The sequence below is a fragment of the Mercenaria mercenaria genome, chromosome 11, assembly GCF_021730395.1.
Source record: "Mercenaria mercenaria strain notata chromosome 11, MADL_Memer_1, whole genome shotgun sequence".
Classification (NCBI taxonomy): Eukaryota; Metazoa; Mollusca; class Bivalvia; order Venerida; family Veneridae; genus Mercenaria; species Mercenaria mercenaria.
Genome location: NC_069371.1, coordinates 58,705,051 through 58,728,206, shown reverse-complemented (window position 1 = coordinate 58,728,206; position 23,156 = coordinate 58,705,051). Strand labels below are relative to the sequence as shown.

Below are 23,156 nucleotides of genomic sequence, written 5' to 3'. Positions count from 1 at the left end.
TAATCTTCATTCGTCACGCTATAACAGTCGATTCACCTGTCACTTCCTGGACAGTTTCGCATCATAAGTGTATGCTGTTATGTGTAATTATTATCGCTTCAAAATTAACTATTCTTTTTGTTTTATACTTCAATGATTTCTATTGACTGTATATATTTTGGCGTGTTTTTGTGCGAACATTTCGAGCATTTCTGCCAGTATATATAGGCTTTTTGCGCTTTTTCTTCGATGTTAACATTTGGCAGCAAACACAAGTTTATGCTCACGCTCCCTCTCAGTTATATTTGATAATTTGGTAAATCTGTTTGAGGGAACCGCTTTAATTTTCATTTAATTATCGTTATCATTTCCCTAGTCGAATACTTTGCGCTGTTGCACAATAGATGTGAAATAGCTATTTTATTCTATTGCATCTATACTTTAACAGGATTTTCACATGTATATTAGTGTCGTTTCAGACTTTTACATTTCAAAACTGAGTCATGTCACAAGACGAGGGCAAAGTCGAGTACAACAAAAATTTGACATTTTGTATTGCTAAATATTTATTCCGCGATACATTGTTGGCAATATTTGCTGCCAAATATACACCTTAAACCTATTTATGTTTTTGGTTTTATGTTATTAGTTAATTGAGATAAGAGAATAATTAATTTACTCACAGCTTCAGCGTGAATAAAGTAATAATAGTAATAACAAGTGAATGAAGTATTGCCATGCAATACAAAGTCCCCTACTGGAAGGCAACTAATTTTCTCTACTGCAGTATTACATAATGAACTGATATCTGTCAATAATGTATAAACAATATTGTACTATATATACAATATGTTATAACAAAACACTTGGATTAAAATTTGTATGTATAAAAACCTATAATTTTGCCGATTATCAAAAAGGTATCATATAAGTTATTTATAGTAAAAAAACAAACAAAACAAGAGTGCCAGAATGTCACAATATACGCCCGTCACAGCAAATTTCTTTACTCTAGCACCTGTATTTGCAAATGGAATTTTAATTTTCTAGTTGTTTACAATGTTGTTTTTTTTTAGAAATTATTGTAATTCTTTTATTTTTCTAAGTCCACAAAAAATCCTTACCAGGTAGAGATATCTTAAAATACACCAAAAATTTGAAAGTAACATCAATGTTGTACCACAGAAAAGTGATCTTGGTTTTTCCCTACGGTCAATTATAAAAAAGTTACAATGTAAGTTATTTACAGTAACAACTAAGGGAAGTTAATCTTTAAAGGGAAAAAACAATAAATAAATAAATAAAAAAAAAAAAAAAAAAATTACAAGTCCACATAAAAATCCTTACCAGGTTGAGATAGCTCAAAATACACCTCAGAATTGGATGTAACATGCATGTTGTACTACAGAAAAGTGGTCTCGATTTTTCCCTACGACTTTTAATGAAAAAGTTACAATATAAGCTATTTATAGTAACAGCAAAAGGAAGTAATTCAACAGAAGGGACCAGTGCATGACACTCCGTCTCATGACGGTGTACAATTGTGCCTAGTTACATCAAAATCCCTCCATGCATGAAGTAGAAATGCTCCGGACAAAGTCATTCTTGTATCTGACCTTTGGCCTCTAAGTGTGACCTTGACCTTAGACCTAGGGACCTGGTTCTTGCGCATGACACTCCGTCTCATGCTTGTGAACATTTGTGCCAAGTTGTATCAAAATCTCTCAATGCATGAAGAAGAAATGCTCCGGACAAAGTTTTCATTCTTGTATCCTTGACCTCTAAGTGTGACCTTGACCTTACCCCTAGGGACCTGGGTCTTGCGCAAGACACTCCGTCTCATGATGGTGAACAATTGTGCCAAGCTACATCAAACTCCTTCCATGCATGAAGAAGATATGCTCCGGACAAAGTTTTCATTCTTGTATCCTTTGACCTCTAAGTGTGACCTTGACCTTAGACCTAGGGACCTGGTTCTTGCGCATGGCACTCCCTCTCATTATGGTGAACAACTGTGCCAAGCTACATCAAAATCCTTCCATGCATGAAGAAGATATGCTCCGGACAAAGTCATTCTTGAATTTTTCATTCTTGTATCCTTTGGCCTCTAAGTGTGACCTTGACCTTAGACCTAGGGACCTGGTTCTTGCGCATGACACTCCGTCTCATGATAATGAACAATTGTGCCAACTTTCATCAAAATCCCTCCATGCATGAAGAAGATATGCTCCGGACAAAGTCATTCTTGAATTTGACCTTTGACCTCTAAGTGTGACCTTGACCTTAGACCTAGGGACCTGGTTCTTGCGAATGACACTCCGTCTCATAATGGTGAACAACTGTGCCAAGTTTCATCAAAATCCCTCCATGCATGTAGAAGATATGCTCCGGACAAGGTCTGTGGACGCCGCCCGCCCGCCAGGGGCGTTCCCATAATACGTCCCGTTTTTCAAACGGGCGTATAAGAAAAAACAAACAAGAGTGCCAGAATGTCACAATATACGCCCGTCATAGCAAATTTCTTTACACTAGCACCTGTATTTGCTAAAAAGAAAAAAAAGATCCACACAAAAACCCTATTGACTTTTGACCTCCAATTGTGACCTTGACCTTTGAGCTAGGGGCCCGGGTTTTGCGCAAGACACGTCATCTCATTATGGGGAACATTTGTGCCAAGTAATATTAAAATCCCTTCATGGATGGTAGAATTATGGTCCGGACAGGAAAAACGCCCTTCTGACCTTTGACCTCCAATTGTGACCTTGACCTTTGAGCCAGGGGTCCGGGATTTCCGCATGACACGTTGTTTCATCATGGGGACCATTTGTGCCAAGTGATATTAAAATCCCTTAATGAATGACAGAGTAATGGACCGGACACGAAACAGACCCTGTTCATGCCATGTTAACATCTGACTGCCAAGTGTGACCTTGACCTTTGAGCTAGGGGTCTGAAAGTCGTGCATGACACATCATCTTATTATGAGGTATATGGTGCCAAATAATATTAAAATCCCTTCATGGATGGCAGAGTTATGGACCGGACAGAAAAAAAGCCCTGTTGACCTTTGACCTCCAATTGTGACCTTGACCTTTAAGCTAAGGGTCCGGGGTTTGCGCATGACACGTCGTCTTACGGGGAACAATTGTGCCAAGTAATATTAAAATCCCTTCATGGATGACAGAGTTATGGACCGGACACTAAATTGCGGACAGACGGAAGGACGGAATGACGGACGGAAAAGCGCATTCCTATAGTCCCCTAAACTGGTTTCAAAGTTCTCGACTATTAAGATGGATTGATTTGCAGAATATTTCTCGCAAAATCCAGAAGCATCTCTCCCCTTTGAGACTACAACATCTAATAAAGTGCATGATATTCCTGTTTTGATTGAAGTCTGACTGCATTTTCAGAACGATAAATATTTTTTGTTCTAAGGCTGGTAGGCTAATAGTGACTTAGACTATATACTGTAGCATTAATTGCGCATCTTGAAAACAACAGTGCAACCTTTCATGAAGTCCAGATATGAAGAACGGTTACCGTACTTTTAAGTCCAATAGGTTTATTTCTACGTGTTATTTCAAAACATAATTTAAGAAAATTCTTTCTTCAAAGATCTGGAGCATAACTAGAACAAAATCCACCTCTGGGTATGATCTGTTGTTGTTGTTGTTGTTGCTGTTGTTTTGTGATGTTCTATTTGTGCTGATGACACATTACCACCATGACATCTAGATGTTGCTAAACATATTTAAGAATTATTTTTCAAAGCCAAAAGGACTGATACTCATATATCAAACATCAAAGTTGGTATCTAACTGCAACATTTTCACAGTTCCAGCTGTCGTTTAATCCCAGATCAGTTGTTATATGTATAATATGTATGATATGTATACAAGACACTTATAGTAATATGTTTACTCAGATGTGCCGAGGAAATTCGAAAGATCTGGCAAGGACTTAATATGCAGGTACAGCAGACCCAATATATAAATCTCCATTATTACATTGGCTTTTATCTATTTCTATCTAAGTTTGGATTAAAAAGACTCTGTCTCAGCCTAAAGATTTATCAAATGTATATTATTTACAATTAACTCGTAAATAGAACAGTTGTGAAACCAGTTCGAATCCTTGTTCCCTTGTTCCTCTGGTCTTTCACCTGGTTTTGATCCACTTTTTAAATGTATGAGGAGGAAAACTATTCTAAAGATGTATTGATTTTTACAGTTTTATTTTCTAACTAGTATAGCGGGAAATTAGATGTTGGCAAATTTTACGCTTTACATGGTTGCAAGTCGTAAAATGCGCATTTTGAAACGTATCATATGATAACTATAAAAGTGCTAATTGTGGTTTTGTGACATTTATGAAACAAGAGAATGGTAAAGTACAAGTCGTTAAATCATAATAAAACATAATATCATAAATTTTGAGCACGGGAGATTTATTAGTGATTTATTTCTAACCTTTTTATATCAGTCTTGTTTTATCTTTTGTAAAATATGAAGTAGATCTACCAAGTCAATAAACAAGGCGTTCCTTTTCCTTTTCGTTATTTGTATTTGATGTTTTAGTATCTTTAATATGGCTTTAAGCTGGCAATATAAGGCTTATTTTCTTTATTATTGCAACATAATATTATTACTTCAGACTTCCGATATTGCAATATTAACCATTTTATTGCGCTGAAAACCGCGTTGGAAGTGCGTATGTTTGATATCTTTTATTTGTTTAATAGTGAAATCTTTAGCTGAGGTAATATGGGCCTTTAAATCTCAGTTAACACGATCTCCTGCAGAGTCACTGACCTGTGGCTGCTTTAATAACATTTCACACAGGGCTGAAGATCCAAATTAACAAGACTTGACACTGACTGAATGCTGTACTCCCACCGGACAGAATACCGTTGTTGATTAGTATCTTGACTATTTTTCACCGGTCAAACTTGTTAAACATTACCCTATATAAACACGCTGTTTAAACACGAAATTAATGAAAAATATCAGAGAGGAAATCTTACACATTTTAGTTAGCGTATATATAACAATTATATCGCGATAAATCAGTGTAACAAAGACTTATTTGATTGATCTCTCTTAACGTTTATTTTTGTGCTTTTTATCAACCCGTTCAGCCGAACAAAGTAACTATTATTTTCCTGTGTAGCGTATTATTTTTTATAATGAGCCCGTTTCATGCCACATGCTGATTTGTCTGATAACAAAAGGATACTTTTTCTCAATTTCGTTTCACGTTTATACAAAACCTAGTTAAAAATTGTAACGTCGAGGTAGCAGTATAGCAAGATCCGTCCAAATAATAAAAAACCTGTAAAACAACTCATAAAGGCCTTAAGGCACATGCTTAAAATTTAGGTTACAAAATTTGCAACTTTTCTGGCTGGCTAATCGATATATAAAGTAAATGACGTTATTGAAGTCTATGCGCCAGAACTGTAGGAGTAATATGTCACGGTACAAATTTGATCATGTCAGGAAACCGGTTAGCTCAGCTGGTATAGCATTCGCCATGAAAGCAAGCGGTCTTGGGTTCGAGCCATAGACAGACTCCACATTTATCGGACATTGTCATGATTGTGACAAATGAATGTATCCAAAGTGCATCATAAGTTATTCAAAACCACTCATACACTACACAATAAGCTCACCATGTTCATATTTTTACACAAGAATGCGAATTATTTACAAAATATATATATATAACTTGAGACAGTAAATATATTACAAGCTTCTAACTTGTCATAACAATTCATAATTTGTCTTTTTACTAGTACATTTATGTCCTTTTAGATGTAAAAACAGTTTAATAATATTATTTAGGATTGAGTACAACATGGTTGTAACTTAGATGAAATAAAGTTACATTTAGTTTATCTTTTCACTGTTTCGTATGCATTCTATTATTTGGACTTAAATTCAAAGAGCAACCGGCTAGATAAAGTTCACTATGGTATATATCCGTCGAGAGGAAGAACTCGAACATAATTTCTTATCATGAAATTCATGCTTTATTCAAAAGTTTCTTTCTTTGTTTGTTTCTTTCTCTTCTTCCTTCTCTACTTTATTTATTTATTTTTTACTTTTGCACAACATCCTTTCAAACAAGTGTTTGATTTTGTAGGTATGGGGTAAGCTAATCATTCAATGTACCGACGTTTACACCAGTATTCATTGAGTCTCCCTGGCTGAGTGGCTGACATCACTACTGTCCACCCTCCCCCCACCCCCACCCGCCTCGTTCCCAACCACACACACATGCGCGCGCGCACTCACGCACGCACATCTCAGTATCACCCACCACCACCTTTGTGGTTTTTTTGCGACATCTGCTGAAGAAGACATATAGCTGTGTTGTTGTAAGTAGGGTGCTCTACCAAGGTCCCCGCTTCTTCCTTAACTTACGTCCGCCGAGTGGATGGGTGCGGAAAGGGGGCGTCTCTGGTCTTCCTTTACAACTGAAGCTTGAAAATCGCAATATGACCTGGATTGAGGCGATGCAAAGCGAAACAAAACAAGTACATGTAATTAGCAGGTAAAAACTGCTTAACATCCCCTCTCACATCTTTCCCTTAAAATTTCATGAAAGTACAAAAAATAAAATGTCAGAATTTGCATTTTATTGTTAAACATGAACTTCCTTGTACACGTGAATTTATAAAGCGACAATATGTTATTTAATGCATTACTACTGAGATATATATATATATCATTTACGAACAATTTCCATCAACTTGTCATGGACTAGCGAATTCATATATAATTTTGATACATTCGATAAAAACATTTCACTTCTGTGTCGTGGGAATGATACGTATTCAATATCACATAAAATACAAAACATTATATCCTTAATGTAATGATGTAATGCACAACTAACTGTATATATGTATGCATTTTCAGCAAAATTTTACTTGGAGAAAAAAAACTATTTTCTCACAACGTCAACAAAGTATACTAAAAATGCAAAAGCACTTGATATACTATAGTATTTCTGTTTTAGTTTCAAAAATAGTCGTTTATCAGGATAAAAACTCTGCGTAAAATGTTAATTTCCTCTGCATTTTAAAGCACTTCATATTTTTTTACATGATATAAATTCTAATTAATCTTAAAGGTACAGTTTACATATTTCTTAAAAAGATCACATTTTGGAACGTTTTCCCCTGTCTTAGGAATTGCAGAGTGATGCAGGTGTACGTTTTCATGTCCTGTTTTTGAATAAGCTGATTTAGATTCAACATAACGTTTATTCAATAGGGTCACATGCCTATAACTTATTTGTCAGTTTTATTGTCATTCAAGTTTTTATATCCAGTCATTAACATGCCGAAGTCATAGGGATTACAAGAATTTATTTTTACGATCTGACGATAAAAATGGAAAACGGCACATTTAACGGATCGTACGTTTACACTGCCAGATTTATGTAACAGCTGCGTAACCCTCTTCAAAAGTTTAGTTTCAAAGTTCAAACGAAACTTTAAATTGAATAACGTTGTCTGATGTTGGATACTTTGTTTCCACTCCAAACATTAACCATATTAAGCCGCAGCAAGTATAAACAGCTATATTGCACTGCAGTTCTAGCGTTTTTAGTTGTTCTCTGTTTGAAGACCATTAACCGTAAATACCGATGAAATATGTTACATTCGTTATAAACGACCTTTCTGGCAAAAACTTGGCAATTCCAATTAGTTAAAACTTAAAAAGTGGATGCACATGAACAGGAGTTATTTGTTCTTGTTTATTCTTCGATTTTGTAAATAGTTTTGTACATCATTAGTTTATGATTACTTTTACTGATAAGGCAGCCATGTACTGGAAGGAACAGATTCCTGGATGGGAAGTATTTTCTTGTACAACATTCATAGATCAATAAATAAATATAATCTGATTGTCTAATTTCAACGTATCTAAAACAATCATAGTTGTCTTCAAAACGTATCTATAGTTTCTCTCTCCTATAGCTCTGATACGTGTTTAGATTAACCATCTTTAATTTGCATTAATGCTAGACATGCTAGATGGCTTAGATAAATGAGCCTCTATGTGTGAGCATCAATATGTCCCTAACATCATTAAACATGCAAGCTATACCTAACTTACAACATTATGCTTTTTCCTCAGCAAAAGTTTTCATAAACCCTTCATTAGCCAAACAAAGTCACATAAATATGACAATATCTGCAGAGTCTGATACAATTACCACAGAACATGCATGTATATATTGATCAGATACGCAATCATGGTATAGAATAATGAAAATATATACTAGCTGGGGTCTATTTTTTAGTCTTAGGATGCCTGCTATTGGCAATCTTTTTTTGTCTGTCGCTCTGCGTAATATGCAATATTTATATCCTCCTGCAGTATATGTTTGTTGAGTATGCATAAAGAATATCTGAAAATTATTTAGTTCACTAGTAATAAAACGGCACTCAAATAGAATATCGGTTAAAAAAAGTTCCATGGACAAAATGCAAATTTCAGATTTATCTTGGCTTGTGACTGCGTTTTTGTTTTGTTTTTTTTTTCTTGTTATAAGTATTGTTACAGGAAATAATGTTTTTCTTGTCATACAGTTGAAATTAGATATCTCGAATTCTAAGAGATCGAACATTTTACTTCAAATCCATTATGACTTAAAATTATATTTTGTGCACGTGTTTTCGGGACGAGACTTGAAAATGTCTTCGAGATTTAGAATTGTGAGATAAGCGAGTTCGACGTATATAATTCAGTCATACTTTAGACTGATCACGTCGTCTGCTTAAATTTTGATCCGACCCCGAAATGTGCATTCGAAATATTTGTACAATATAATTCATCACAGGATTATTATGATAACTTTATCCATGCTTTGATAACCTCCTATGTCGTTGACTGAAACATATTTATTTTTGACAAAGTTACCATCAAAAGTTGTTACAGATCAACGTTTCAGCATGTCGTTATTCTTAAACTTTGACATAAAATAAAAATGTGACATATTCAAATAGAATGTTCAGAAAAACTCTTACCTGTCGCCATAGCAACTCCGGGATGTTATTAGCAACAAGGGACGTAACTATCAGATGACTAACTGGAATAATTATCCCCAAAATGGCGGCGACGTAAGTCCGTAGAGGCATCATTGAATAGATCACAAATACTATAAACATTATTTGCCAGACTCCATTGACAGGCGTATAGATCGGTAACGGTCTGTCTTCATAAACTGATCCAAAATCAAAAGGTAACGAAAACACTACAAATCCGAGCAGAAATATCATAATCACTGTACACACGCCACCTAAATGAGATTCCTTCATGAATCTCGTATTATGAAAAATAAACAAAAGAAGGAACACAGTAAATTGCACACTCATGTATATTCCTGGCACACTTATATTCCGAACATAGTAGAAGTTCAAGATAATCATACAGGCACACAGAAGGCACATCAGGCCGAGCAATTTACTCAACGAAGCTTGTCGAAGCTTGAACACATACCGGCGGTACAGCCGTTCGAGCTCAGCACTCTCAAACTCATAGCGACTGAACAACCGCTTGAGCTTTCGAGTGGTCGACACTCGATGTTGTATCATTGGCGTTGTCTCCATCTTTCAAGTTTTAAATAATGGGGACAAAATTACACAATCATCTCCATTTTTCCCACTATTATCTATTTTACTCACCACCTGGTTTACGATTATTCCATTATATGTATATTCTTTATGAAATCCTCTCCATTTATAAACGATTATTTTTTAGTAAAAGCTAGTATTCCATGTAAAATTCACGACTATAATCTTTTAAATATCTTGATAAAATCTATAAAATTCTCTCCATATTCCACGATTAATTTAATATTCACCCGATTTCTTGAACTAAATATTCCTCCATATTCCGATGGTTTGTTCGATACCTCAAGGAAGCTAGATTTTTTATCTATTTTGAACATCCACGCAGAGCAACTCTGTTCAAATAAATTTAATTTCCCTTTTTCGTGTTAGCACTGTCATAAACTGGCGAGTAAACACGTATGTGGCCCGGTAAACAAAGCGATTTACTGTGAACACTATAAAACATTTATTCGACAAACACACAATCCGCTAAATTTCAAGATGATATAACCTCGGCTTTCAACAAGATCTAGTCTTGTTAACAGGTAAACACTATGTATCTTATCTAATTGCATTTTCATCTACCGGCCGTTTTACGACAGTCTTTAACATTTTTATATGTTCCACGTACATTAACAAATCCAGGTATACCTATATAACACAGAGCTATACACCGTGTGTATATCGCTCGCTTTCTTACATTTCTTCAACCTATATATACTTTTACCTGATTTTATATATAATGAGTAATGCCGTGAAAAATGCCTGCCTTCCACAGAGGGCTTCCAGAATATCAGTCTTATTTGAAATTCTTAACTTGGCACATTTAGAACGTACACGCCTAAAACTTTGTAGGAATAGCTGCAATTCATTACATGTTTTCTCTAACGAAACATATATAACTATATCATTCATCCAAAAATAAATACCGTCGGCCTTGTAACTACATTCCAACTCGTAACATCCGCATCTTTTGATATGAGATTAAGGGGAAATACTAACAGATGTATATCGTCGGAAATGTTCAGTAGCTTCAACATAATATAATAATCCTCTTTATACCGATATGAACAATTCTTTCAACTCAATATCTGTGAATATTTAATGAATAAAGTGCAATAAGTCAAATATCTTACACTGTTCAGTTCATTTGGAGATAATATTCCTCAAAATAATCCGCATACTTGCGAACACATTTGAATTTATTATATCGTTCTCCCTGTGGCATTAAGCAGTATGAAAACATCCTCTCTCGAGTACCTAATCATGCTAAGAAACCCGTTGCTCACGCTTCCAGATAATATCCAAATCTACAAACTTTTTCGTTTTGCCAATATTATTCCACAGTCAGCTTTGCTCATCCCTGTTAAGCTCAATGTACAAGCCTTACGCACTGATTTAATTCCGTCCTATATTTAAGGTATCTGAATACCTGTCTTTGATATATAATTTACATTAACATGTACGGATATTATTAATAATTAATATTCAGTGTGTCTATCATATCTGAAAATCTGCATTAATAAATAGTTTAACCTATATTTAACATTCCAATACGTTTGTTCAACCCTGTAGCCTGTATTTAAGGTATCTGGACAGATTTATATCACTAAACTCCTTCAGTAAGAAATTCACTTTTTCTTGCTACAATTTCTGAAATATGTTGCGATACGTAGCCTCGCTTTATGGAAGCAGATGAAACACAGTCGATAAATAAGACAGATGTAACTTCATCAAAGATCTATAAATACAATGTTGTGTTTATTATTTTAGCGGTTACACAACACATCGTGGTGCATGGGTCGATCCCCTCATTCGTCAGACACTCAGTGGTAGCATCCACTTCAGAAGTAGAAGAAGAAGCTTACTTTATAAATCAGAATTTTGACAAGAATTCCCTCAAGGTAAGTACTGACGACATGATAAATGAGAGTCTAAGCCTGTTTTCCTATTTTTTTCTCTCAAACAAAACTTAATCCAAAGTGAGAGCTTGTCCGGTATCTCCCACAATGCTCAATGTTCCTGAAAAAAGAATAATAATATACATTACATATACATTATGTTTTACAAAAATATTACTCTGAATTCAGTGTTAGTACAAGTACAGCTTACTATTCAGGCTTTCTACTCAGATCGAACAAGCTTTTCTGAATCATTTTCTTTTTTTCAAAATTAGTTTAGAACTTAAAACACACAGAATATCCGGACACTAATTCTGCATGGAAAAGATCTAGACGTGGTAAAAGGGGTAGGGGTGCGATTTTAAGTGCCTAATATCTTTTATAAACAGCTGTTCCATGCATTTAGTTGGTATCTGCCACTGATAAAACTGCTAAATTCTACGATTAAGATATATAATCGCCTTCAACTTTAGTACAAGTCAAAACTTAATTTAAATGTCTACATTAAAAGTATCATAGCCAGATTTTTAAAGGGGCGCGATTCCAGATGTGCAAAAAATATCAGTTTAGAGCAATATTCTCGAAGTTGATTCTTTCAAGTGCATGTTTTAAGAAGTAACTACTACGGCTTTTATATCTTTAGTTTGCCACTTTCATTCTAGGGTTATACTGTTCTTTTTTAACAAAAAGCTGTCATCAACACTTAATATATTTTAGGTAGGGCAATGTACACCTGTATAAGTCTGAATAAGACAGGATGTAGTTTAGGCAAGGTAATGTACGCCTGTATAAGTCTGAATAAGACAGGATGTAGTTTAGGCAAGGCACTGTACGCCTGTATAAGTCTGAATAAGACAGGATGTAGTTTAGGCAAGGCAATGTACACCTGTATAAGTCTGAATAAGACAGGATGTAGTTTAGGCAAGGCAATGTACACCTGTATAAGTCTGAATAAGACAGGATGTAGTTTAGGCAAGGTAATGTACACCTGTATAAGTCTGAATAAGACAGGATGTAGTTTAGGCAGGGCAATGTACACCTGTATAAGTCTGAATAAGACAGGACTTGATTTCAGATGAATAATAGACATTTTCTGAGTTTGTATTGATGTTGCTCAAACTAATTGTTTTCAATTTGCAATATTTATAAGATGGATCATAAAAGGGAAGGGTGTCTTTATTCATTTCATTTTCAATTAATTTAATCAATAGTACATTTTGTTTATTTGGTCGGAAACAATTTTTTTCTAATGTTTCAGCTTCATTACATTTTAATAAGTTTATTAAACAACTCCCATAAAACATATCATATACGGTATATACATATAAGGGCTGACTTTAATACAAATATTTATAATAGAAGTATGTAATATATGCGTTATAAGATAAAACTATACAAGTGAACTTTTCAATCGAACAAAAAATCAAAGATCATTTTACAGCATTTATTGTAATTAATGTAAAATGTAAAACAATTTGTCAATGCATGACGCACTTAGACAACCTTGTCTCAAGCCCAGCAGTTTGCCATTATAATGTTTGATTAATTTCTTATCAGTTGATTATTAACGCAATAAACAATGTATCGTAAAAGGTTTATCAGATCATCAGACTGGTAGTCAATACTGGCACGCGGCGTTTATCCCAGATGTGATTTATATATAAAATATAACACGATTGACTTATAAACCATTAAGTTTGATTAAATTTCACCATCGTTCAATAACATACCAGTTACTTTAAAAAGGAAACATGATTGAGTTTTACGTCCACTCAACCTATTAAGCGACCCGTCTACAATATTTTTCCATTACAGCTTCTTGTGGCTCTATGGCTGCATTTGGGGTGCTTCCGGAAAATCTACCCTTACCTTTTATCTTTTTAAGGTATCCGAGCCACATATAAGCAAGTTCTATATAACAGTGCTATTACAATATATTGGTAAGCTCATATAATTTTGCCTTTGAAAGTATATTTTCTACTAAAAAAGAAAATATACATGACAAAAATATGTTATAAAATTTGTATTTTTTTTTACTTTATAGTCTTCAATGATACTTCAACAGAAATCCGGTTATTATAGTATAAGATTTATCATTTTGCATTTAAAAACATGACTGTAATGATTCTTGCATATTATTATGGTCATCTTATTTACTTTTTTGTTCAGCAGACACAAGTCTTTCAAATGATACCTTAAAGCATGGGATCGCCAGGCATCAAAATTTACCTATTATGGATCGGATACCTTAGGTAACAATTACTTATTTCAGTACGGATATGTAACACTATCAATATGATCTTTCGCTTATGTAACTTGAACGCATTTTATATATTTGAATATATATATAATACAAATATGAGTATCCTGATATGTTGACGTTTTCACCTTGAAAGTTGCTAGTTCAACGCAGAAATTTTGTTCTTATACGGAGAAAACATTTAAAAGGTAATGTCATTTTTGTAACAATCTACAAACATGATGTTTTGATTGCAGTGAAAAGCGTTTTAATGAGTTTATCACCAAGTCTCCATACACTGTCGTGTGAGGACACATATTACTTAAACATCGGTCAAACTTCAACAAGATTCTCCAAAACCATAATACCTTGCACTTATATAACTAAATAACATTTTCACTAAAACACGTGAATGTTTCAACGATATGAATAATTATTTCCACGGCAAAAACCGTCCTTTCATAACTTACAAATGACATTTCCTTGTGTTAGATAAATCCGCTCCAAGTTTATACCATTCACACTTTCCGTATCTCCAATAACACTGTATTTGATCCCATACTTAAAATGACTGTTAGCACTATGATGGAATATAACAATGCAAATCCTCTTCGTTATATCAAATTTAACAATGTTGACATTGACTTAACCACTTAAGCTACTGCGGTATGGGCGATAACGCGGTTATATTAATCTTGTGTCTATGAAATGCAATATTACTATGAAGTACTTCGGTCAAGTCTATGTACAAATCAATATTATTCCGCTCTTTTGCCGTCTGGTCGGCATTTAACGTGCAAGCCAAGTGTTCGTTTACAAGTATGATATGAGTTTAATCTGAATCCTGTATCAATATATTATCCATATTGATGGGATAATGTAATTTTCAGGTCATCTGTTATTACCAGAAAACACTTCCAATGCTTCGGTGCTGAAAACCATTCAGTTATCACTAGTAATAAAATTTTAAACACCACAGCAGGCCATTTATGCATATTTTAAGGTTATTAAACGTTGTTAAATATAGCTAATGTTCTCTGTTCATATAATTATGTTTCCACCTTAAATGTGTATTGTATTAATTGTATTTGCACTGCACATTGCACTCTACTAAAAGGACACATTGACATACTTTGACGTTTGTTTTGAAAATTTAAAATTTAAAACAAACAAACCTGATGACGTATATTATATTGGCTATTATTTTTCGATACTATTTCATTGTTGCAAAACACAATCACAAAACATGGTGTGACATCTACTAAAGCGACCTTTTAACAATTATTCTATTTTTGTTTCATACAATTAAACATATACATAAGTCGCGCATGATACGTGTACGTACATCCGTGTTGATCTTATTACGAAATATATATTATAAAATAACATGCTATATGCATGAATTGTTCAATAATACAAATAAATAAAGATCAATTTTCGGCATTTATTGTAATATAAAATGTTCAGTATACGTACTTGACCCACCTTGTCAATCCCAGACGCTTGTCATTATGAAATGTTTATTTTATTTCAGTAAATTATTAACGCTATAAACACACATTTGTAAAAAGGTTTATCAAATCAAAAGATTTGACGTTAAGGCCTAAAAAAATCCTTTGTTTCCGGTAACATGCTCAAAAAAGGTCGGATTTATTTATTATTTTTTTTTTGTGGATTTTTTTTTATTAAGGGAGACCTTTCGGAAAATATTTTTGTGTCAAAAATGAATACAAATAAGGGGGTTATGCCTTTAGAGCATCGGGAAGTGGATTTCTAACATCACTGACCATGTTTAAAGCATAAAAAGTGCAGTTTTGCAACTTTTTGTCAAAAAGTTGAAAAAATTATTCTCCAAGGCCATAAAAACATTTAGGGCAGGGCCAAAAATTTAGGGTAGGTCGGGATACCGAAACAAACAATTTTTTTACGCCTAATAACTGCACGCGGATATTAACCAAGACGTGATGTGTAGGCCTTTAGAACATAGTATTTTGTTTTGATTGACTTATTAAATCTGATAATTCTGGAATAATAATTCGATTAAGCGTCCTCACTGGGTCAATAACAAGCATCTCATGCAGAACAGAGTGGTTTGATACAAAAACTTTCTGGTTGAAATAACTACGGGTTCGTTTAAAAAAAAATCATTATATACTAGATAACGTTCTCGTAACTTTTCGCTCACCCCTATATGTCAGTTATATAATGATCACGTCCAAGGGCATATGCTATCTTTACAAAAGAAACTTGTTTTTGCTTTAGGGACTTCATTAGATGAGTAAATCATTTTGATATGGCTGATATTTTATTCAATAAAATAAAGTTGCTGAAAACATAATGTAACTCTCTTTTGCATATACCTGATATATGACAAAACATTGGTCAGTGACTTTTTGTATTAAGAAGATAGAACAATTATTGTCGAGAAAAAACGTAAATTAAGTAGGACAGTTGTGAAAGAAAAAGTGTTCTTGCTCTTCAGCTTCACACGAATTAAACCTCAAATAAGTTTAAGGTAACTCTATATGAAAATATGGGAAATATGATGTTTTATTGAAAAGTCTTCTACAAAAATGCATAGAACAGTCAGCTCATTTACTTTGATAAAACAGTTCCTTACCTGATTTCCCATTCTTTGCGTAATTAAATTTTCTGATAAACACTTGAATATTCATGGAAATTATTTTTCCTCGGCTAGCACAGCAAATTCTACCTTATTCGCTGACCATTGCATTCGGGCATCAGTTAACGTGGCAAGACAATGCTTCCATTTGATATTTTTTTTGTGTGACTGTGAAAGAAATAAGTGTCATAAATCTTGTTTAATACCCTTTTTGTTATCTTAAAAAGATGTATGTCTTTAACTCATCTAATGGAACCTATGGCACCATAACATGTCTCATTTGCAGTGATAATGTATGCCCTTCAATGTGAGCATAATTTATCCGACATAAATTTGAGACATTTACCCTTGTAGTGAAATTTTGAAATGGACCTGTATATTTCAGTTATAATAATTTCATCAGATAAGATTATTTCATTAGGAAAATGTATTTAAATTTATTTCGCCTAATGACTATTCACTTTCATTCTGTGACAATGGTATATTAAGGTTATTCGATACCCAGTACATGAATCCGGTGTGTTTTCAACATATTATTTTAAGTTAAACTCTTCACGGGTGGTAAAATAAATACAAATGATATTATTTCAAGTCTCCGGTCAATAGTTTGTGTTATTAGCCGGCCTATAGTTCAACACTTGGCTGAGAAAAACACATGACAATTCATTTCTTAAGTCATGTAATCAAACAATTATTGAATGGCTTTTGTTCAACAGTCAAAACTATTGCCAGACGACCGAATGACCGAGCTAACATGAGGTATGTATATTTAAGAAATGATAAGGTCCCAAACGTGGTTTATCGTAGAATAACCCGTGTTTTGAGTTCTTATGCGTAAAAATACCTCACGAAGGCCGTAAGCCTGAGTGATATATTGTTTCGCATAAGAACGAAAAAACTCGCATTTCGGAACTTGCTATTTCGATTCTAACACGACATACTAGTATCAACAGTGTTAGAAAAAATGGAACTACTTTTTACGACCGTGCTACGCACTTGAATCGGATGACGTTATTGCACGCGAGTGGTTTATTGCAGAATAATCCGAGATAGATTTTGCACTACATGTATATAGGTTATTCGCTGGTCGTGTTAGAATATTATGTTGACGTTTTTCTTAAATGAATTCTGGCATGAGATTATACATTTGTTTCATCAGATATGTCAAAATGCTACTTTTTTATACAGGTCTTTAGAGCCAGTTTCAAATTGATTGAAAACGGATTTTCACCGAATTTTGCACAAAAAAAGCCTAACTAGAAGATGATATCGTCAAGCCATTCATAACGCTGGAAGATCTGGCAGTTTGAAATTGCTGACAACGGAGGGTGTTAATACTGCTGAATTAGTAAAAGTAGAAAAATATTTTACAGAATAAAGGTAATAGAGTTAAAATAACCTGTTTTTTAATTAAACAACGTTGTCATTTGTTTTAGGTTGCCATCGAAACAAAATGGCTGCCATTTTGATTAAATATTGAAACGTTCATAACACGTTCTTCAGTTAAGCATATTTTGAAAACTCATTCTCTTATTTGAATGATCAACGATGTCCTAGCAGATGGCATTGACAAAAGAATAGGGTTGCAATGAAGCCCTATCAAATAAGTTATAATAAACTCTCCGCACACAGTTTGAAGTATTTTAACTGTAGAATGACACTTTCTTCCTCCAAAACCTTAAACAATCTTAGGTTTCTCATGAAAACAGTTTAAAAATAATATCAAATTCTTGAAGCATCACTGCAAAAATAACCTTCTTCGAACTTAATAACAAAAACTTAAAAACAAAATTTACTTGCTCCAAAAGTCTCTACAAACTTTTACCAGTGACACTTTGCATATAAGCAAAAAGAACTTAGGACCTACCAGTTGTATGTATTGATCCCGTGCTTGAAACGGATATAAGCAATGTGATGGAATATCACAATCTAAATAAAGTACCATTTCCTCTTCGTTATATCACATTTAAAAATGTTGACATTGACTTTGCAACTTCTGGTACTGTTGTATGGGCGAAAACGGGTTTATATTAATCTATGAAATGCACTATTTACTATGGATCACTTCGGTCTAGGCTATATACAAACCAATATAACATTAGCTATTTAAAATGCTTTTGGCAGAATTTCATTTACAAGTATGATATGATTTAACATAGCTTTATAATGACCTTTGATAGTTATATGAAAGGCAGCATTATCCATTGCTCGTGCCACCGTATAACTTCCCCAATACTTGTTTGCCTTATGTGACAACACTCCCAACGTGCACAAGCGTTGCAGATCGAATTGCTTTTTGTCAATCGCCTACCAGATGGATCAAAGACGAGGCCTATAGACGGGCCGCATTGCGCACTCACTACTGAGATTATCAAGTTTCAGGGTTATTAACTGGACAAGTCGTACACAGTCTGCCGGGCAGACTTGTTAAGAATCTGATGGCTGATTTCAACCTTCGATTCTCCAATATATTTATCGGCTCTTAGGCTATGAATCATACTTTATCAATGCTTTCCTTCGGATAAAGTATTGATGCATCATTCATTTATACTTGAAACTCGCTATTTCGAATTCCAAGGGCTTCAAATAACCGAAATTAGGCTTAAAATGATATTTGTGCGCGTGTTTACGGGACGAGACTTGAAAATGTCGCCGAGATAGCCGGAATTTGAGATCTGCGAGTCCGAGATGTCGAGCTTTAACTGTATTTGTACACACCTGGAACTTGCTGATATATACCAGTTCCTGCAATCCTATGAATCCTTTCCCGGCCGATTACACGTACGATTTGAGGTTAATTCTCAAAATCCAGCCAACACACACACACATACACACACACAAATGGCATCCATCGGAAAAGAAATAATTTCAGAAGTAATATTCAATTATAGCTCAATCTAATTTTTCAGACGGTAAAGATTCGGCTAGGGGATATTAAAACCAGGAACCGTATTTCTATATGAATGATTTGCAATTTAAAGTGGGCTTGTGTTTTGGCTGTTCTATCTAAAGATGACAAAGATTGATTATCCTGACATTTATCAAGACTTTCCAATACTTCTGGAATGCAACCACCTACGGTTTGGTGCAATACTGCATATTAAATGTAAAAATACGTTTGAAAGTTACTTCTGTGCATTTATTATTGATGGAAACACAAGGTGCATTCCCAGTTGTTAAATGTTCTTACCACAAGAACGCAACTGGAAAAAGCTACAGTAACAGAAAAATCATCCTCATCATCATTAATAATAATAACAATAATAATAATAAGAAGAAGAATGATAATAATAATGATAATGATACAAGTGTAATATTGACATTTAATCTATAAGTTTAGGAAAATTTATTTAAGATTAATATTTGATATACATTAAAATAGGTTTTGTCAATGTTAACTATAACATAAGCTGTTGATCAATACGCAAGCCCAAATTACAATTTTCAGGATTTTATGGTAATGAACGGCAAGGCTAATTATAATTACTCATCTTTTATGAACTAAGCCAGGTTTACTATTATGTTGCACACAACGTAAACGGTGACGATGGAGTAAATAGAATCCTGTTGTGCTGTCAATACAGGCAACTTGTTATATAGTAGCGAAGAGATAAAGTCTGTTTGTCTATCTGTTGGCTATGCGGCTGTCTATTAATCATTTACAAATTAGTTCTATCAACAAGAACAAAAAAGACGCATAACAAGAAAAAAGCAGAGGAAATGAGCAAGAAAAAGCTGCATTTACAATGTTTAAAGGCATACAAAGAATGTGGCTCCACTCCCCCGATATGTATGAATAAATTGGATAAGAATGCGTGATCACATGTTAATATCAATATGAAAAACAACATACAAGGGTGTTCATTAAATTACCTTGACTTACAAACTGAAAAGAAAGGTACCCTTTCCTCTAGTTTTGTTGTGTTGCAATAGAAATTGTCGGAAAGGCAAATTATATATTATTACTGATTTTTTCCAAACTTTCAGAAAAATAGTACACAGTTGCTAATAAATGGAATGCAGATAGAAAATAAATCACCATGAAAGTGACTTTACTGTTGCTGCTAGTGGAACCACATGGAACTTTTCCGGTGTCTTTGATACCATCATTAGTGTTTGCCGTCCGTTATGTGGAACCTTTGTCCGTGGCTTTAATAGCATCATTAATGTTTCGCGTTCCTTGTGTGTAGCCACATAAAACTTTGTCAGTGACTTTGATAATTTCATAAGTGTTTTTCTTTCTTTGTGTGTAGCCACATGAAGCTTTGCCAGCGGCATTAATAACATCATATTGCAGCCACAGGAATCATTGTCAGTGGATAAAATAACATCAGAAGTTTGTCTTGTTTCTTGTGTGGAATCACAGGAAACTATGTCAGTGGCTGAAATAACATCTTTTGTGCTTGCAGTTCCTTGTGTGGAACTCATGAACCTTTGTCAGTGGCTCTAATAACATCTTTAGTGTCTGCAGTTCCTTGTTTGAAACCACATAAAACTAACAGTTGCTTTATTACATCACTACACTAGTATTTGCCGTTCTTTGTATGAAACAACATGAAACTTTGTCAGTGGTTTTAATAGCATCATTTGTGTTTAGCGTACTTTGTGCGGAACTAATGAAACGCTGTCAGTGACTTTAATGACATCTTTAATGCGTGTCTCTTTCTTTGTGTGGAACCACAAGAAATTTTATCAGTTGCTTTAATAGCATCATTTGTGTTTGCGTCTATCCTTGTGTGGAACCAAGGAGGTTGGGGCATGATTTTATAACAATTTGTTAGATCGTTGCTTATCTTGTATTATTTCTGAAGTGATGAGAAATATGCTATACATCAGAAGTGATCATAATTGTCTGTATGAAAACACGTGCCAGATTTATAAACGGAGTAATATACAAACAAATTGAAGATAATATAGATAAACGAGAACTCTCTGCTGTTTGAGAGACTTCATAGTGAGAGAGAATTTTTATCATTAAAAGATGTTTTGGGTAAAATGAAGGATGCGCACGGATAGTTTATCTATAATATGAAATTTATTCGTTCGTTATTTCTGGGGAAGAGCGACACAATTATGAAAAATTAAAACTGTGCAGGCAATTACGGTAAAGCTCTTTCGCAAAGAATAATAATGCGGATATCAAAAACTTCTTTTAACTTCTTGAGCCTAATGATTTTTAATTGTTCTGAAAACAAAAAAAAAACCCAGTGAATTGCAATGAATAGAGTCAGACAAATAGCACTAGTTTTTGCCTGTAAAGAATTAATTTGCCGAAAGGTTATCATGGTCGTTTGAATTCATGCAATCAGATTTATTTAGTATGGTTTTAATGAATTTCGTCTTCTGCACAATAAGAGAAGTTACCTTGTTAATCTGTCTTTTAAAAATTCATCTGACTCCATGTTCACAAAACAGTTTTCGATCTCAGAGCTTGAGATTGAAATTTTAATAGCTAACTTTACTAGATTTTAAGATTAAATTCCAAATGACACTGACTATCTGTTTTGAATTGTCTCTTGAAAATAGTAATTAACTAAATACATAGTCTTAAACATGCAATTTAGATATAAATAACAAATAAAGTTTCATTATCAAACTCAGCTGAGACTGAAATTGTTTTGTTAACATGGGACCAGGTCTGTAACAAACGAAGCATTGTCACCGCCAGCGGCATTCAAGTGTGTTACTATTCTGGGGGATAATTTGTGCGCATATTGGGATGTAACTATACAGGGGGTAAGTTGTGCGCATATTGGGATGTAACTATACAGGAGGTAAGTTGTGCGCATATTGTGGTATTACTATACCGGAGGTAAGTTGTGCGCATATTGTGGTATTACTATATTGGGGGTAAGTTGTGCGTATATTGTGTTATTACTATACAGGGGGTAAGTTGTGCGCATATTGGGATGTAACTATACAGGGGGTAAGTTGTGCGCATATTGGGATGTAACTATACAGGGGGTAAGTTGTGCGCATATTGTGGTATTACTATTGTTGTAAATTTAGCAGTCTTATTAAGTTGATTTATTAATTGATTCTACTGATGTGAAAATTTGGCCTCTGCTACTTGAGTTGTCATTCACCAGTTACCCTCATAAATTGCTTGGGACTGGAGTGTGTATCATTTTATCAGGGTATGTTGTCATCATGTACCATCGTAAACATGTCTGATTTGTTAGAGTTAGAGGTGGCTCCGTATTTGGGATGGTACTATTCAGTCAATGGTTATCCTCATAAATATTAGGGGTAATCTTTGTCTTTCATTACTATGATACACTCCAAATATGGGAGTTTTTTTGTTTTTTTTTTTGTTTTGTTTTTTGTTGTTTTGTTTTTGATCTAACGTCGCACCGACACAGGATAGGTCATATGGCGACTTTCCAGCTTTAATGGTGGAGGAAGACCCCAGGTGCCCTTCCGTGCATTATTTCATCACGAGCGGGCACCTGGGTAGAACCACCGACCTTCCGTAAGCCATCACATATGGGAGGGTACATACTTTTGTATATAAACCTAGGTCAAAACTTGGGAGAGATTCTTTACTTTTGGCTCGGACTTTGAAAATTACAGATTATATGATCTAGAAACAAGAAATGAAATATTTTACAGTTATAATTATAAGTGACTTTAGACCAGAGGAATGAGAGAATTATAATTTTGATGTCTATATTTCCATCACTTAGACTATACATCCATCACATAATAAACTAACATAGAAAACTGGAATTAAAGTGTTATTTCATCAATGGAGTAGAAACCCTCACCCCCGAAACTACGTTT

The 23,156-nt window shown here is 34.2% G+C and overlaps 1 protein-coding gene across 2 annotated transcripts in view; it reads right to left on the bottom strand.

Annotated features, from left to right (window-relative positions):
• Positions 1–23,156, bottom strand: part of LOC123533026 (Ca(2+)/calmodulin-responsive adenylate cyclase-like) — a 160,829-nt gene that overhangs the window by 100,129 nt on the left and 37,544 nt on the right. The window contains exons 1-2 of one of the 2 annotated variants that reach the window (XM_045314678.2): positions 14,266–14,391; positions 9,026–11,632 (exon numbers count right to left, since the gene is read on the bottom strand). In XM_045314678.2, coding sequence (XP_045170613.2) covers positions 9,026–9,607 — 582 coding nt within the window. In that variant the 5' untranslated portion in view covers positions 9,608–11,632; positions 14,266–14,391. Of the gene's footprint in view, positions 1–9,025; positions 11,633–14,265; positions 14,392–23,156 lie in introns of those variants that run through there. The other variant, XM_045314679.2, reaches the window with a different exon arrangement.